The sequence below is a fragment of the Labeo rohita genome, chromosome 5, assembly GCF_022985175.1.
Source record: "Labeo rohita strain BAU-BD-2019 chromosome 5, IGBB_LRoh.1.0, whole genome shotgun sequence".
Classification (NCBI taxonomy): Eukaryota; Metazoa; Chordata; class Actinopteri; order Cypriniformes; family Cyprinidae; genus Labeo; species Labeo rohita.
In genome coordinates, this window is record NC_066873.1 from 9,512,083 (window position 1) to 9,529,136 (window position 17,054).

At 35.5% G+C, this 17,054-nt stretch overlaps 1 protein-coding gene across 1 annotated transcript in view; it reads right to left on the reverse strand.

The window, feature by feature from the left end:
- Positions 1–216: 216 nt before the first annotated feature.
- sik2a (salt-inducible kinase 2a) overlaps positions 217–17,054 on the reverse strand; it is a 39,750-nt gene continuing 22,912 nt past the window's right edge. The window contains 8 exon segments of the mRNA XM_051110075.1: positions 217–5,178; positions 5,275–5,369; positions 7,503–7,622; positions 7,814–7,974; positions 8,669–8,932; positions 10,433–10,649; positions 15,063–15,221; positions 15,520–15,672. Coding sequence (XP_050966032.1) covers positions 4,743–5,178; positions 5,275–5,369; positions 7,503–7,622; positions 7,814–7,974; positions 8,669–8,932; positions 10,433–10,649; positions 15,063–15,221; positions 15,520–15,672 — 1,605 coding nt within the window. The 3' untranslated portion in view covers positions 217–4,742.

Genomic DNA, 17,054 nt, shown 5'->3' on the forward strand with positions numbered 1-17,054 from the left:
TCCTGTCATGACCATTTAACAAGATGAGGGTGAATAAATCATGACAGAATTTTCATTGCTGAAAAATGAACCCTTAAACATACAATATGTAAGACACAAAACGTTTTTAACCAATGAACAGATCATCTTTCTGTATGTATGGTTAGAAAGTCTCACTATAATGAGAGGTATAATGTGGTGCGAGACACTTGTGAACAAAAACGTCACTCTCGCAAATGTTTTCACTCAAGGAACGTGACTTTTATTTCCCCTTGTGCAAAGAACTCAGCATTTTCAACTGAATATAACAAAATTCATATTGTGATTACATACTGGGAAACTTTTAGCACTGAAAAACAACTATAACAAAACAGTTCACTTTTCAATGTCAGTATTAATATCAACAATAGTCAAGGAAGGTCTGACTACAAACTAAATAGTCACAATAACATTTTTTTCCTTCAAAGGCATAAAATGACAACACTCACTATCGACACCCATTTTAAACATCAGAACTATTATTCTAGATATTGCTATACTTTTTAAATGGCATATACTGTAGGACCATGACAACTATCTGATGTAGCTGGATGGTTCTAGAACAATCCACACAGTGGACTTCAAAATAGAACCTAAATGGAGACTTTGGTTCAAGGTATCTGTCAAAAGAGGGTGCTTCATACTGCATTTCCTAACAGGAAGTTTCACTTGAAGAATTAAATCTAAAAACAGACATTCTTCAAAAAGGAACAACAAGAATTGAAAGGCACAACACTTAAGTTTTAAAAAAAAAAAAAAAAAAAAAAAAAAAAAAACGGCAGAACTTCGGTTTGAGTAGTAGTGCACGTGGTGTGAGATCATTGTTGATTCTGATTCTGGTTTAACCCACGTAACTTCAGTCTAAATGTTTACAGTGGCTCTAAAAGCAAACATACTGTCAGAAAAACCATGTACTGTAACCTTGTTTTCTACTTCTCCAGTCCACTCTGATAAGAGTGGTAGTGTGATTTTTAAAGTCAACATGAACTCAAAATAAACCCTGTTTATATCAGCCCACGTTGCTTGGTCTTACTGTGCATAACCACTGGTGTATATTATTTCACAGATGATTTGTTTTTGTAATCTTTTATCATTGCTCCGCCTGAAACAACTTTACTTTGTCTGCTGACATCATCTAGGTCGTGCCTGTTAATGTTTACCAATAGTCAAACAGCTGTTGCAGTGTGGTAACACTTTACAATAGTGCTGCAGGAATGAGTCCTAAAAACCACTCGTCGTCACAAAATCAATGCCTGAAATAAGTTCTGTGGTTAACACAATTCATTTTAACATAAAATACATCAGTAATATTTGCTAACAAGTGACTACAGAGGTTGTTAGGGCATTAAACACGACACTGAACATGTAAAATCATCTTTTACAGCCTTGTTCGTTTATACTTCTGCAAACTGTTCCAACTCAAAATTTCCAACTTTTAGCATTTAAATAAAGGCCAAAAGAGTTGTAAGAAGCTTAACAGTGGTGAAGCTAAAGTCATGTGACCGTGGTGTGATTAGTTTATAGCCTACTTTTAGCTTTCTGCTTTAAAATTCAAAAAGTGTTATGTTAAAACTACAAGAAACAAACTTTTGCTCGTCACAGAGCTTATTTTATGTAATAATCCAAAATCGAATGGAAAAATCCTATTGCCGTTTTTGAGGAAACCACAGTAATGCTAATGTTGCATTCACGCCATGTCGTAATTACTGTAATTACTAGATGTCCACCTGTGGCAGAACTGCTCATGTCCTGAATTATACGTTTCTATGGCAACACTATTAATGGGAAAACGAATCTGTGTAATCTGAGTAATCAATAGACAAAATAAAAATAAAAAAAAACTCAAGTAACAGCAAATACCTTGATTAATGAACTTTGTTCATTTAGTGGGAGATTCAACTGTGCTAGCCATATTAAATTATTGTCTTATGTTTAATTTTTAGATTATACTTGCATTATCAAGACATTAACAATAGTCAATTACTGGAATTATTATTAGTTATTAAGTACAGGATAATGTACATCTAGCCGGTTCGGTTTTATCGCAGAATAAAGCCCAACAGACTTTGTTGTATAAGACTGAAGGGCTTTATTTTGCAATAACAACCGGCTGAATGTACATTATCCCACTTATTAAACGCTACTTGCCACAAAACTAAATAATAAGACATGAAATATTGATTTGAGTTGAAATATTTGAATGCAAAGCTTCCATAAAGAAAGCAGTCGCTAGAAAGTGGCAAGTTCAAATTAGATGGCGGGGCTGTTACCCGACTGCAGTTACCCGGATGAGCCTGTGTTATTCATTTTTACCAGTTGTTATCAGGGAATAACATACCTCTGAATGTGGTGACTGACCAGTCAGAATCAAGTATTCCACAGAGCCGTGTAATAATTTGCAATAACAACCGGCTGGATGTACATTATCCCGCTTATTACATGGCTACTTGCCACAAAACTAAATAGTTAGACATGAAATATTGATTTGAGTTGAAATATTTGAACGCAAAGCTTCTGTGAAGAAAGTAGTTGCTAGCAAGTGGCAAGTTCAAATTAGATGCCATTTCACCCCATGAATTATTATGGTGATAAAAGACATTGATTTAAGATGAAACTGTTTTTAAATCTTACCAGTTTGTTAGTTATCTTAGCCTACAATCTATTGCAGTCATTGCAAAATGACCGCAGGTGTGTTCGTATTAAACGAGAGAGTGGGTTAGCGATACCAGGATGACATAATTAAATAATTGTAGACAGAATATTGATGTGAGATTTAATATTTCATTAGCCAACCAAACGCAAAACTAACACACAAAAAAAATGTTCTTAGCAAGCAAATAGCACCGACTGCAGTTACCCGGATGAGCCTGTGTTATTCATTTTTACCGGTTGTTATCAGGGAATAACATACCTCTAAATGTGGTGTCTGACCAATCAGAATCAAGTATTACACAGAGCCGTGTAATAATTTGCAATAACAACCGGCTGGATGTACATTAATTTGCTTATTACATGGCTACTTGCCACAAAACTAAATAATTATACATGAAATATTGATTTGAGTTTAAATATTTTTAACGCAAAACTTTAAGGTAAAAGCAGTTGCAAGCAAGCAAACTAGACTGCATTTCACCACATGAATAATTATGGCGATAAAATACATTGATTTAATATGAAACTGTTTTTAAATCTTACAGTTTGTTAGTTATTTTACAATACATTACAACTGTAAATACATTACGCAAAATGGCAGCAGCTGCATTTGTATAAAACAAGACAGAGCGCAATACCAGGATGTTATTAGCCAACCAAATGCAAAGCTACCACAAAAAAATTTGCTTAGCAAGCGAATAGCGCAGACTGCAGTTACCCGGATAAGCCCTGTGTTATTAGTTTTTACTGGTTGTTATTGGGGAATAACATACCTCGGAATGTTGTGACTGACCAATCAGAATCGAGTATTCCGTGTAGCCGTGTAATAAACAGAAATAACACCCAATATTACTACTCCAATTTGCTGTCATTTTAACAGTTTTCGTGTGATGCTGACATAAGTTGTAATTATGAGTTTTAAGAGGAGTCAGAATCTCGTGGTTACATTAATTCTTTTTTTTTTTTTCCTCCTGATTTATTTATCCGTTTTTGTCTTTTTATTAGGATAGACCAGTATATGAGACAGTAAGCGAAGTGGGAGAGAGAGAGGATACGAGATTGGCAAAGATCCTTGAGTCGGGACTCGAACTCGGGACGCCCGAAGCGCTATATGTTGGTGTGCTGCTCACAAGGCTATTGGCGCCAATGTAATTCAATAATTCTGACATTGCTTGAATGCACCATAACTTCTGGGTTGGTTTGCAAAATTACATTCTATCTGCAGCACTTTATAAGGTTAAAATTAGTAAGTAATACTTAGTTATGCATTAGGTATCATAAACTAACAAATGAATGACAGTATTTTACAGCATTTATTAATTTTGGTTAATGCTGTTATTGTTAATTTGTTCTGTTTTAATTCATTAATGCTACTTACTGCAAATAGAAATATAAAGCAGTTAAAGTATTACTAAAATAAGGTAGATGCTGTGAAGTATTGTTTGTTAATTTTTTTTTTTTGCTAGTTCATGATACCTTATTAACTACTTTTTTTTACAAACTGAACATTACTGTAAAGTGTTGGCAAACTCAGGTCTTTATATTTTGTTCTCGTATTTCAGAAATTCACTCAGAAAAATAGACTCAATGCTGTTTCGTGTTGACGTTACATTATTTCTAATAATTCTTTTTTTTTATCTCTTAGATAAGTCCTAATATTTACACATCTCTCTGTTAATTATCTATTATTTAAAATCACACAATACTAATAATGAAAACTTGAGTAGCTACTGATCATTTAAGGATGAAACAAACTACTTATAAACACACTGAAACTCATAGAACTCTAGAGTATTATATATGAAAAAAGGAATATTGCTTTAATACTGATTTTTAAACTCTATGGTAGCTGCACTACATTTCATCTGTGCTTACCGGATAAAAAACATTTCAGGACACTATCTCACAAACATCTTTGAAAACGAAATCTGTAATGGTCTACCACAGGATCAAGTGCACGTCTGTAGGTTTCTAAGATGTGACACAAACCACAGCGTCTTGTTCGTCCCTGAGGGCATTTTTTCTCCACATCTTATGCCTGAGAGCCAGCCTCAGAGTGCTTTATTTCACATTTAGTTTACGAGTACACAGCCTTGTGGGGCCTCTACGCTCTCCATCATCTCGCAGTCCAGGAAGGGGGTTTCAGGTGCGGGTTGAGCCGAAGGGCTTTCTGCTTTGCCCGGTGGGAGAGGCGGCTGGGCAGGACTCCAAGCATACATGGGCTCTGTAGGGTGGGACAGGGTGTAGTTTGTGCGGTTGTCTGGTGGCGGAGGCCAGTCTGGAAAGCGGGCTGACTTGGGGCCGTACATTAGCGACGAGGTGCCGGGGTCCAGAAAAGGGGTTAGGGTTTGGGTCCGTGTGAAGGGAGGGCTGGACAAAGGACTGCTGCTGTTCTGGGGGTCTCTGCTGTCCTGCGAAGTGGGGTAAGCGTCCTCTGCCAGCTGCATCTGGTGGAAGTAGGCCTGTACCTGAGACTGCTTCTGGAGATAGAGCCGCTTCTGCTGCAGTCTGCGCAGAGAATTACAAATTGTAACTAAATCGTAACTAAAAATCTTGAGGAGAAATCCAGGATACCAATGCACTATAAAGGCAGTTGTTTATGACCTGTGCTCCTGGAGTTGTTGTTCTAAAGTGCGCGGTGCAGCCTCTTTACAAAACATCTGTCCACTTCCAAGACCACTTGCTAACTGACTGGCTCTCTGAAAAAAAACAAAAAAAAAAAACAAGTATGTATTTAAATATGTATCAGATTGTACAGTTGAGGTCAAAAGTTTACATCCCCCTTTCAGAATCATTAAAAATGTTACTTATTTTACCAAAATAAGAAGGATCATACAAAATGTATGTTATTGTTTATTTAGTACTGACTTGAATAAGACATTTCACATAAAAGATGTTTACATATAGTCCACAAGAGAAAGTTATAGTTGAATTTACAAATATGACCCGGTTCAAAAGGTTACATACGCTTGACTCTTAATACTGTGTTGTTACCTGAATGATCCACAGCTGTGTTTTTTGTTTAGTGAGAGTTGTTCATGAGTCCCTTGTTTGTCCTGAACAGTTAAACTGACGCTGTTTTTCAGAAAAATTCTTCAGGTCTTACAAATTATTTGGTTTTCCAGCATTTTTGTGTCTTTGAACCCTTTCCAACAATGACTGTATGATTTTGAGATCCATCTTTTCACACTGAGGACAACTGAGGGACTCATATGCAACTATTACAAAAGGTTCAAATGCTCACTGATGTTCCAGAAGGAAAAAGCATGCATTAAAACTTTCTAACAGAATGGAAATGTGTACATTTTTCTTATTTTGCCTAAATATCATTTTTTTTTTCATTTTAGTATTGCCCTTTAGAGGCTACAGAAAATAGTTACATGTTTCCCAAAAAACAAAAAAAGTTAAATTTACCCTGATCTTAAATTTCGAAAAGTTTTCAGCCCCCCCGGCTCTTAATGCATTGTGTTTCCTTCTGGAGCTTGCCTGCATTAGCATGCATATTTGCTGTTCACATGTTCAGAACAAAACCAGCATAAACTGAACTGGACTAGCATTGAAAGTCACACTGGTTTTAGACAGAATTTTCAGTAAGGATTAGAAATTATTATGTAATGCTATCTTGGTAGAAATACAGTACTGTTCTTTTATTGTTGTGGGATTTTTGGGTCAATGACATGACATTTTTTGTATAGATTTGTTACTTTTTTTTGTATAATTTGTTACGTGTATTCAAATTACTTGAATACATGTCTTCTATGATGGGCTGAATTAAAATTAATTTAGGGTTTTTATTCCAGGTGCATAAAGCCAAAACCAACCTGGTCTCATGCAAAAAACGTATCTGAGAACTTTTTCGCAAGACGTGAAATACGTACCGCCATGTACGTTTCATGACATATTCGATGTGAAATGTCCACTGGGTGGCACTAAAAGAGTGTTCATTTTTTCCCCCCCAGAGCAGATGAATGTACATATGGTACGTTTTATGTGACGTTGGCTTTCTATGTGTCATTGCAGTTCTGCAGTTCTCCAAATGTCCGTTGAATGGCGCTGTAAGTTAAATTCTCTGTGATGTTTTAAAATAACGTACTAACTGCCTTTTGTGTTAATTTCTGTTGAAAACTGCAATGATATGTACTTATTGGTGCTTTGCGTCTTGCGAAAAAGTTCCCAGAGGTACGTTTTCGTCATGAGACCAGGTAGGCCAAAAATGTAAGGGTGATGAAACTGGGCTGATACCATAATGAAGAAAAAATTAAAAGAACGAAGTTGTTGAAAAGTAGTTGTAGAAGTTGTTTAACAGTTTTATATTATTATTTTTTAGAAAAATAATATTTTAACAAAACTGCTTCACTGCTACTTAATATTTGAAAAATGTTTATCCTCATAAAGTCATGTGGTCTAACCAACAGGTAGAATCAAGGAGAAAAAAAGAAACAGGAATTGAATCTCTTAAAAAAAAGAGATATTTTGAGCTTTTCACGAGAAGTCAAAATTAGTTCAGGTTATAAAATGTCATGTGGTGCGACTCCCCAAAAACATAAAAAATAGTTAAAAACACCCTTTATCTTGAAAAATCTATTTAAAACAGTAGCTATACACATATACGTTCATATATATTCATGGTATATGAAAAATATTACGCTTTTCTTGATGTTCACACCAAATGACATTTTAAGAATCATTAAGTTTAAACTTGAAAATGGTATATATACGTTTTTCAAAACCATAAGAAACCAACACAAAAAGCACATTCTAAAAACCTAGCACATGTGATTTCAACCAGACTTGTAAAGGTTTTTCTTTTTCTTTATTGTGCTGTGACCCACCTGTAGTCGTTGAGCGAGGTACTGCGTTTCCAAACTCTGTCTCCTGGATAGTAGATAAGGGTGCATTTTACCAGTAAATGACGATGTGTCTTTTCCACTTAGACATTGGCGTCCTTCACCCTGAAATGTAGAATTTGTTTCATATCAGCATTAATCACATAGATATGTCATCTTTTATGTCAAATAATAAAAAAACAAGTCAAAAACACACTTGTCAGTATTTTGCTACCTATTTTATTTCATATTCAAAGGCAAAATACTGCTGGATAAAACAGAAAACAAACTGAGAACAGCACAAATGGCTGTCTGACCTGGTGGCTGAATGGGTGGTGAGGCTCTAGGAGCTCCTGGGGACTGATTGTGGGTTTGCCGCTGCCGCCTCCACCATCTAACACTATCTGGGCTTTGTTCAGCTCTAGGAAGCCCTTGGTCCTGGCCAGGTTCTGGAGGTGCTGTCTGAATGCCACTAAACCTGTTGGGTTCAAAAAATACAGCAGACTTTAGAGTCAGATGAACTGGTGGAGATATTCCTGTGACTGCTGCAGGGGTGGTCTGACTCATAGTCTTGACTACTGCTATAATTAGTACAGGAGTGAATCACTGCGATTATTTTCAGCTTTTAAAAGTAGTCATTATTCATAGAAGGTCAGATATCATTTAGAATGAGGGTTATTTTATCCGCTAACAATAAATCTTCCAAAACACTGATTATGACCATGTAAATACATGCTTGCAGGTGACTAAAGCTGGGGTCATGCTAGGTGTTGTGCTCCATTCACATATACGGGAAAATGGATACGCTAGCAGATTTGATGTCTTTTGTTGTATATTATACTACAGGGCTGTTAAATGCTTGAATCTGATCGGCTGAAGAACATTCTAAGGGGTGCAGTTATTTTCAGGGAAACACACAGCTAAAGTAGTTCCAGGCATTACATGTCTATATCACTTTGCCAAATGATTTCAGCTATTTCAAAGGTCCTTACAACCTAAATCTACAAAAGAACCAAAACCTACAACTACACTGACCACCTCACAGATTTGTAACAATTTGAGGGTGAGTTGCCCTGTTGTTCAAAAAAAATTTCACATGCAGAATTGTAGTGTGCTCACTCCTTTACAAAAACAGAAATGAAAAATGATGTGTGCATGACAATCATCCTGACCTTGAGTGAGAGACGTGTCTGAAGCTCTTCGCCCCTCTCTGAAACTGACTAGTGAGTGGTTATGAGCGCCCTGCCCCTTTGTGTCGAGTGGCTGAAGGGTGGGCTCAGGGGGCTTCATGCCCAGGAAGACTGGAACTGCGGGGCTGGCAGGTGTAGTGCTTAACGCTTCCTTCAGAGCTGGATTCTCTTCTGGCAAGCTGAAGTCACTTTGAGTTGAACCCATGCTGTACTCGGAGTCCATGCTGCCGAGGGATGGGTTTAGACCTGCAGAGAGGAGTATTTGTTGTAACTGAAGTTCACTCAAGCATATGGATCTAACAGTATTTATTCAGTATCCAAAAAGGAACAACAGAAGTCAAATTAAGTTGAGTGAGTACATAAATCTTAGTAACCGAGAACTTTAAGAACTGCAGCATGATGCATGGTTTACATTACAATGTAAAACATTAATCCAAGCCTTGCTGACCACATTCGAGTCTAGACATAAACAGAATCACATCTGTTAAACCGTGAATTCTCTGAATATGCACTTTGCTGTACTGACTTCACTTGTTTCAATGTATAAATTAAGCTTTTCTTTCTTGTTTCATTTTTATGTCCTTTAACAATGCACTTTTGTCTGATTATTATGTAAATCACTTTGAATTCCCATTGTCATGGAAATGTGCATTATAAATAAACTTGTCTTGCATTGACGTAAGTAACATGAGCAAAATCAAAGAGTCATAAACTGTCTACTAAAAGCTGTCAGTGGAAAAATGACTGTAAGCAGTTTAGCTAGGCTGACAAGTTTTTTTCCAGAAGTTCATGTGAAATATTCCTAACAATAAATATAAATACAGGTGATCATGCATTTAAATCCTAAATCCGGAAAGTCTGTTTCCGCCACTGAATAAAAAATAACAAAGGGTTACTGTTACTTTTTACCTCACAATTCTTTTTTTCTCAGAATTGCGAGATATAAACTCACAATTCTGACTTTATAACACACAATTGCGAGTTAAGTCAGAAGTTGCAATTCTGAAAACATAGTCTTTTTTCCACTCAGAATTGGACTTTATTTGCAGTTGCGAATTGGAAGAAAAAAAAATTCAGAATTGCGATATAAACTTGCAGTTGAGAGAAAAAAAGTCAGAATTGTGACATACAAACTAGCATTTGCCATAAAAAAGTCAGACTTTATATCTCAATTCTGAGAAAATGCCAGAATTGTGAGAAAAAATTCTGAATTGCGAGATGACAACTCTCATTTGCAAGATAAAAAAGACTTGTGAGTTTTTATCTAACAGTTCTGAGAAAAAAAGTCAGAAATGCAAGATAAAATTTGCATTTGTGAGAAAAAAAAAATCAGAATTGCCATAAAAACTCAACTATGTAGTTTGTATCTCGCAATTCTGACTTTTTTTCTCACAACATAATAATTGATTGATAATAATAAGAAATGTTTCTTCAGCAGAATCATGTGACACTGAAAATTGCAGGTTGAAAATTCAGTTTTGCAATCAAATGAATAAATCAGATTTTAGAATTTATAATAAAATACAAAACAGTTCTTTTGATTTAAAATATTTTTATAATATTACTGTTTTTGATTCTGTACATTGACCAAATAAATGCAGTCAGACTTTCAAAGAAAATACAAATCTTACAGAGCTCAAACTTTTCAATGACATATCTTTACGACACTATAAATTAATATTAAATCATCTTAAACACTATAATTGCCTGACCTCATCACATGACCTCATTAAATCCAGTACTAACCTGTGATGGGCAGCACAGCAGGTTGGTTGGTGACTTCAGACAGTGTATGCCGGCGCTGACTGAAGCGAGCTGTATGAAAGGCGGCGAGGGGCACAGCGTGCTCTTCCTCCGCCTCAATGCCCTCATCAATGGACGTCTCCATAACGTTGCTAGGCAGCGAGCCGCTGACTTTGCGGACCACGACTGGAGGGAGCGGGTCCAGTAAACAGCCATCCACCTGGGATATAAATACGCACACGCTGTTGGGAAAACTATTTTGGGCTGAAACAGCTCAGCAGTCTATGGGACATTTTCACTTTGCTGTTTTCAGATCTGACAGCTAAAATCAAAGCAGAAACACAATGGATTTAACTACTAGCTATTACCAAACAAGAACGCTTTGAAACGTATACAGTTGAGGTCAAAAGTTTACATACACCTTGCAGAATCTGCAAAATGTTAATTATTTGACCAAAATAAGAAGGATCATGCAAAATACAAGTCATTTTTTATTTAGGACTGACCTGAATAAGATATTTCTCATAAAAGACCACATAAAGTCCACAAGAGAAAATAGTAGATGAATTTATAAAAATAACCCAGTTCAAAAGTTTACATACACTTCATTCTTAATACTGTGCTTAATCAAGTCCCCATCTTACATTTTTTTCCTGTTTTTTTCTTTCTTTAATTTTTCATTTGTTTAGCTCGGATGTCAACTTTAATTGTCAGTCTATGGTTTCCGAACACAGTGTATTAGTAATGTAGACTGCTTTTTTTAAAACCTTTTTGTAGTTCTCTTTTGAGGCTGAAAAATGTGGTCACTTTCATTCCATGAACTGCATAAAGATTCAAAAGTCTACTTTTGTGTTCTTTGGAAGAAATAACAGAATACAGGTCTGAAACAACAAAATAGACCAATTATAGGTTTGTAAACATTCAGGATGTGCGGATCATGGTTGCAGAAAACCCTGTAGAGATTTTCAAATAGCAGTCTATGGAGCCATGGAATAAATGAAAAAAAAAAAAAAGGTAAATTTGATTTTACATTTCAAAATTCTGACTTTATTCTTGCAATTCCAAGATTATATCTCACAATTCTAATAAGGATAAACAACTCGTCATTCTCTCTTTTCCCCTCAGCTCAAAATAGGAGTTTATATCCCACACTTCTGGCTTTTTTTCCCCCTCAGAATTGACAAACTCACTATTTTTGAGTTAAATCGAGTTATAAAGTCTGAATTAGGAGATTGTGAGATAAAATAAATAAATGTTATGTTATGTGAAAATGTTAATAGTAATAAGTTTAAATAATACGTCATGCTGTAACTGTAGGGCTAATACAATACGTCCCCTATGAACAGCATATGCAAATATTATGTAGACCTATTATTTCAATCAAATTTATGCTTAAAAATTAGAGTAATCATAGCAGTTTTCGTCTATAGTATGTATGTATATATGCGTTTAGCTTCAAATGGCACAGGTAACCAGCAGCCAATGAGCTTGCTTCTCAACATTCAAATACTTTGCTGGTGTTTGCTGTAGCAGGGGCAGTGGGCTTCAGAAACCCTCCACCTCCCCAGCTCCACCTATATAGATCTGCTACCGGGTGATTCATGTTTGTTCATTATAGGGGTTATTTCTTATATGTTCTATGTGGAGCAGCAGTATTTCCTACATGCTCACAGCAGCATGTCTGTTAATGTATTGGCAGTAGCAAGTCTCTGCCGCAGCAGCGTAACAGATCTATTCTGCCAAGAACAAACACATTAACACTGCCATGTATATCACCATGCTAAACTCTCCGAGAGTTGCCATGGCAGAAATATATTTTTTGAGAAAAAAGGCATCAGTTTTGCTCATAACATTGATCCGATTTTCTGTTACATTCTGATAAAATAAAAGTGTTTTATTGACATGACGAACATCCATGGTAACTCTTCTCTAAAGGGTTGTTTTGGGAAGCCAAAATGTTTTCCTCTACGGCATCACTGTTTGTACCATGTTTTTAAGAGCGTACACCATGTCCGTGTCATCTGTTTAATTTATGAGAAATTATGTAATGTTGCTCTGTTTAATGCCCACAGGCGTCGAGCAGCTATTCTGAATTACAATAAGCCAGTTGAAATAAGTTTGTGAGAGCGTGACCTCAACGTGTTTGAAGAGATCCCTAGATTGCCATCTGTTCAGCTTCACAGGCGCTGAGGCTAAATGAATGACTTATCATGCGTTCCTTTGTTCATAAACTAACATTTACATTTATTTATTTGGCAGACGGTTTAACAACAACTCACACAGTCCATTTAAGTGTTTGTTCCCTTGGAATTTATCTCTTGACCTTGGTATTGCAAGCAACAACTCAATAGAAAGAGACCTGTTGGAGGGCAAATTGGTATGTATACGAGTCCCCACAGGATGAGTCAACGCTGCACGTCAATTAAAGAACAGTAGCTATGGAGATTGCCTTGTGACAGCCAAGGTGACAAATGTTGTAGTCACGCTTCTCACGAGCGGAGTGAACACCCAGCACTGATCGCATGGGTGGCCCGTCACTGGCACATCAGGGGCATTTACAATCAAAGAGTTGTGGTGTTGTGTAACAGCAGGCACAAAACCTGACATGCTGCCGTTACTGTAACAAGAGGCTGAAAATAAGGGGATGTGCGGTTGAAATGCAGGCTATATGCTTCCCAGTCTTTAATAAGGGTGAGCAGCATGATCAATATTTTATATCATGGTATGAGTATATTGCATAATAGTTTTGCGGGACATTTGCATTTTGCTGGAAATTGTTTGCTGGTTTATACTTTTATAATTAATAATAATAAAATTTTGGACAATGCAGTAAATATATTTTAAAGACAAGTACTTTGTCTCATTTAATTAAAATAGTTTCTATATTAAATAATTGTAATAACAGTAATTAAATAATAGTCATATTTTGGACAATGCAGTGAAATTATATTTTTATAAGACAAGTGGTTCATCTTATTTGATTAAAAATAGTTTTTATTGGCAGTTAATAATAATAATAGTAGTAGTAGTTTATAATAGTTTATATATTAATTAACCATAACAACATTAAATAATATTTTTAGATAATGCATTGAAACATTTTTAAAAAGTCAAATGCTTTATTCCATTTCATAAAAAAATAGTTGTAATAACAACAACAATAATAATTATTATTATAAATATTATTAATATATTAAATAAATATTTGAAAAATGTTATACACACACACACACACACACATATATTATATATTAAATAATCATAAAACATTATATAGTATTAATAATAATAATAATAATAATAATAATCAACCCTGAATATTTAAATAAGTAGTTTATATTATTATTAATAATAATAGTTTATATATAAAATAACTTTTATATTAACTTTTTAGATAATTCAGTGAAAAATATTTTTAAAAAGCCAAGTGCTTTATCCCATTTAATTAAAAGTAGTTTATATTAGTTGTTTTGTTATTTTTTGTAATTAATTAGATTAACAGTAATAAATTATATATATATATATATATATATATATAATATGTGTGTATATATTTTTGGTAAATAAATAATTATAAATAAATATAATAAATATAATAATAATAATAATAATAATAATAGAGCACAGTCAGTTCATTAAAAATAAACAAGCACTTAATCTCATTTGACTACTTACATTTTGGGACCAAAAGGTGATTATCTAAAACTAAAGCCTGGCATCTGTGCAGTTATATCACATTACTAGTTAAAAACAATACACAAAACAATAGAAAAAAAAAGTAATGTTATGTTATGTCATGTTGTTATGTTAATAGTCAAATATAGAAAATATATTTATTAAAAATATATTAAAAAGCCAATAGGCTTAGTTACTTCACAGCCACAAATCTTGATTTGCTACACTCTGTCAGGTGATAGTAGGTGGAGGGGCGTTCTTATTTTAGAGAGCATTTGATTGGACATTGTAACATGGTTCATCAAAAAAATGTACACTAGGATTTAGGTGACCTGAGAGCTGCTAGAAATGGACTACGAGCCGTATAAATAATATCCAAATACTCTGTATTTTCACATTTCTCCATTGCTCTTAAATGTAAAGCACTTTGAAACACACTGTATTAATAACAGCAAACAGCAAAATGTCCGGTTGCCATATTCCCAGTGTCATGCAGTACATACTGTCATATCGCCCATTCCCAGATATAATATATATTCCCTTGTCTCTGAGTCATTCATTTATGAATGAGTAGCAATAAGTGCTTGAGATACCTACACTGACGCAAAGCACCAAGCGCTAAAATCATAAAGAGTGTTTTTTATTATTTAATATATACGCAGGTGTTATTTTAGGAGGCTGAAGTGCTGCTGAGATACTGCGGGTGAGTAATGAGGAAGAGATCAGGCTGACACGCAGGCAGAGGAACTTCACACGCTGCAGACAAAAGCTCTTATTGCCGTCATACAGCAGCGCCAATGAGTAACGCTGCTATTTAAAACACGCAGGCAGAGCTTACGAAATATAGCCTAGAGCCCGAAAAGAGGATGAGACAATTCTCTCTGTGCCATAGGAATCTATTTAATAACCCTTTTTTGCTCTTTGTTTTGCCGCTCACTTTATCAAAAACATAACTGACCTTGGGAGTGGCCACGTCTTCCTCCATGAGCGTCTGATCTGGGGAAGCAGGGGTTTGTGGGAAGGTAAATGTGTCTGTGGTGGACTGCAACAGAACAGGTGAGCGCAGGTGACGCGCTGCCTGTGGCAGGACGCCCGCTTGGGAGGGAACCGCAATGGTCTGGAAACATTACAACAATAAGGAAAATAGCATTAAGTACAATGGTTATATGTACAGCGTAGCATGGTATTACCATATAATACTGTATGAATATATTGATGAGTACATAAAAATAATCCTAAAAGGTCTCCACATTACACCAACACGTAAAAGCTTGTTTCTGTGGTTTACGGTCACAGAGGTTAAACTGAAAGAAGGATGGCTGGATTACAGGTTTTGTTCCTCATGATTCCAATATTTACATTTTTATACCAACGCCATTTCAATATGTCTGGGTAGACTTCACAGATGGGGTTACCTTGACAACAGTCTGCTCAGCGACGGTGCTAGGGCGGCGCTGGCTGGCGTGCAAACGCTGTTCCACAGGGAAACTGCTGCGATGCGCTTTCAACCGCTCCACAAGCAGGTAGTAGATAGCAGCAAAGTGGTTATAGCTTTTGTTCTGAAGAGACTGTGACAGGAAAAGCAAGAGTTGTTGAAGAACAAGACAGCCAAGGAAAAGAGAACACTGGCAAATGTCAACATTCTATCAGTACTTTTTGAAAATATTCGAAAAGGCTGCTGTTTGGAATAATCAAATTTGCATAAATTATTTTTAGAAACAAAAAACCCAAACCACTACTAGAGTTCAGGATTGAAGAGTTGGCTAATGAATGTGAATTTGAATTGGAATCATAGAAATGTAATTCAGTTAAAGGAGAAGTCCACTTCCAGAACAACAATTTACAAATAATTTACTCACCCCCTTGTCATCCAAGATGTTCATGTCTTTCTGTCTTCAGTCGTAAAGAAATTATGGTTTTTGAGGAAAACATTTCAGGATTTCTCTCCATATAATGGACTTCAGTTGTGCCCCTGATTTTGAACTTCCAAAATGTAGTTTAAATGCAGCTTCAAATGGCTCTAAGGATCCCAGCCGAGGAAGAAGGGTCTTGTCTAGAGAAATAATCGGTAATTTTTTTCAAAAAATAAACATTTGTATACTTTCTAAGCACAAAAGCTCATGTAGCACTAGCTCTGGGATGCGCGTCCACGACACTACATACTACAGATTCACGTCAAGTAAGTCAAACGCTGTTTATAAACAAAAAGGTACAACAATGTCGGATGATTCTAAAGTTGTAGGAGAAAATGAGATGCAGTTTTTCGCCACATCCTACCTTTTTGAGCCAGAGTACACTGACAACGAACTTAGATGTAATTCCATAGTATGTAGTGTCGTGGATGTGCATCCCAGAGCCTGTGCTACACAAGCTTTTGTGCTTAAAAACTATACAAATTTTTATTTTTCGAAAAAAAAAACAAAAAAAAGACTGATCGTTTCGCTAGATAAGACCCTTCTTCCTTGGCTGGGATCGTTTAGAGCCCTTTGAAGCTGCATTTAAACTGCATTTTGGAAGTTCAAAATCGGGGCACCAATGAAGTCCATTATATGGAGAAAAATCCTGAAATGCTTTCCTCAAAAACCAAAATTTCTTTACGACTGATGACAGAACGACATGAACATCTTGGATGACAATGGAGTAGATTATTTGTAAATTGTTGTTCTGGAAGTGGACTTATCCTTTAATACAATTGTGACAAAACACAAATAACAGTATTTGGTTACAAAATGTGTAAATACTGCCCAACATAACAAATAAAAGAAATTTTAATGTGTGTGTATGTACAAATTTGAATCTACAAATGAATGTAGAAACAATATTAAGATGGTATATTTTCAGTGTTTAATGGCATCTTTTTACTAAGTAAAAGACCAGTATCCTTGATACCAATACTGCCACAGATGCCACTATCATATACATTTTCCCTCAATTTTAGCCATTAATTATA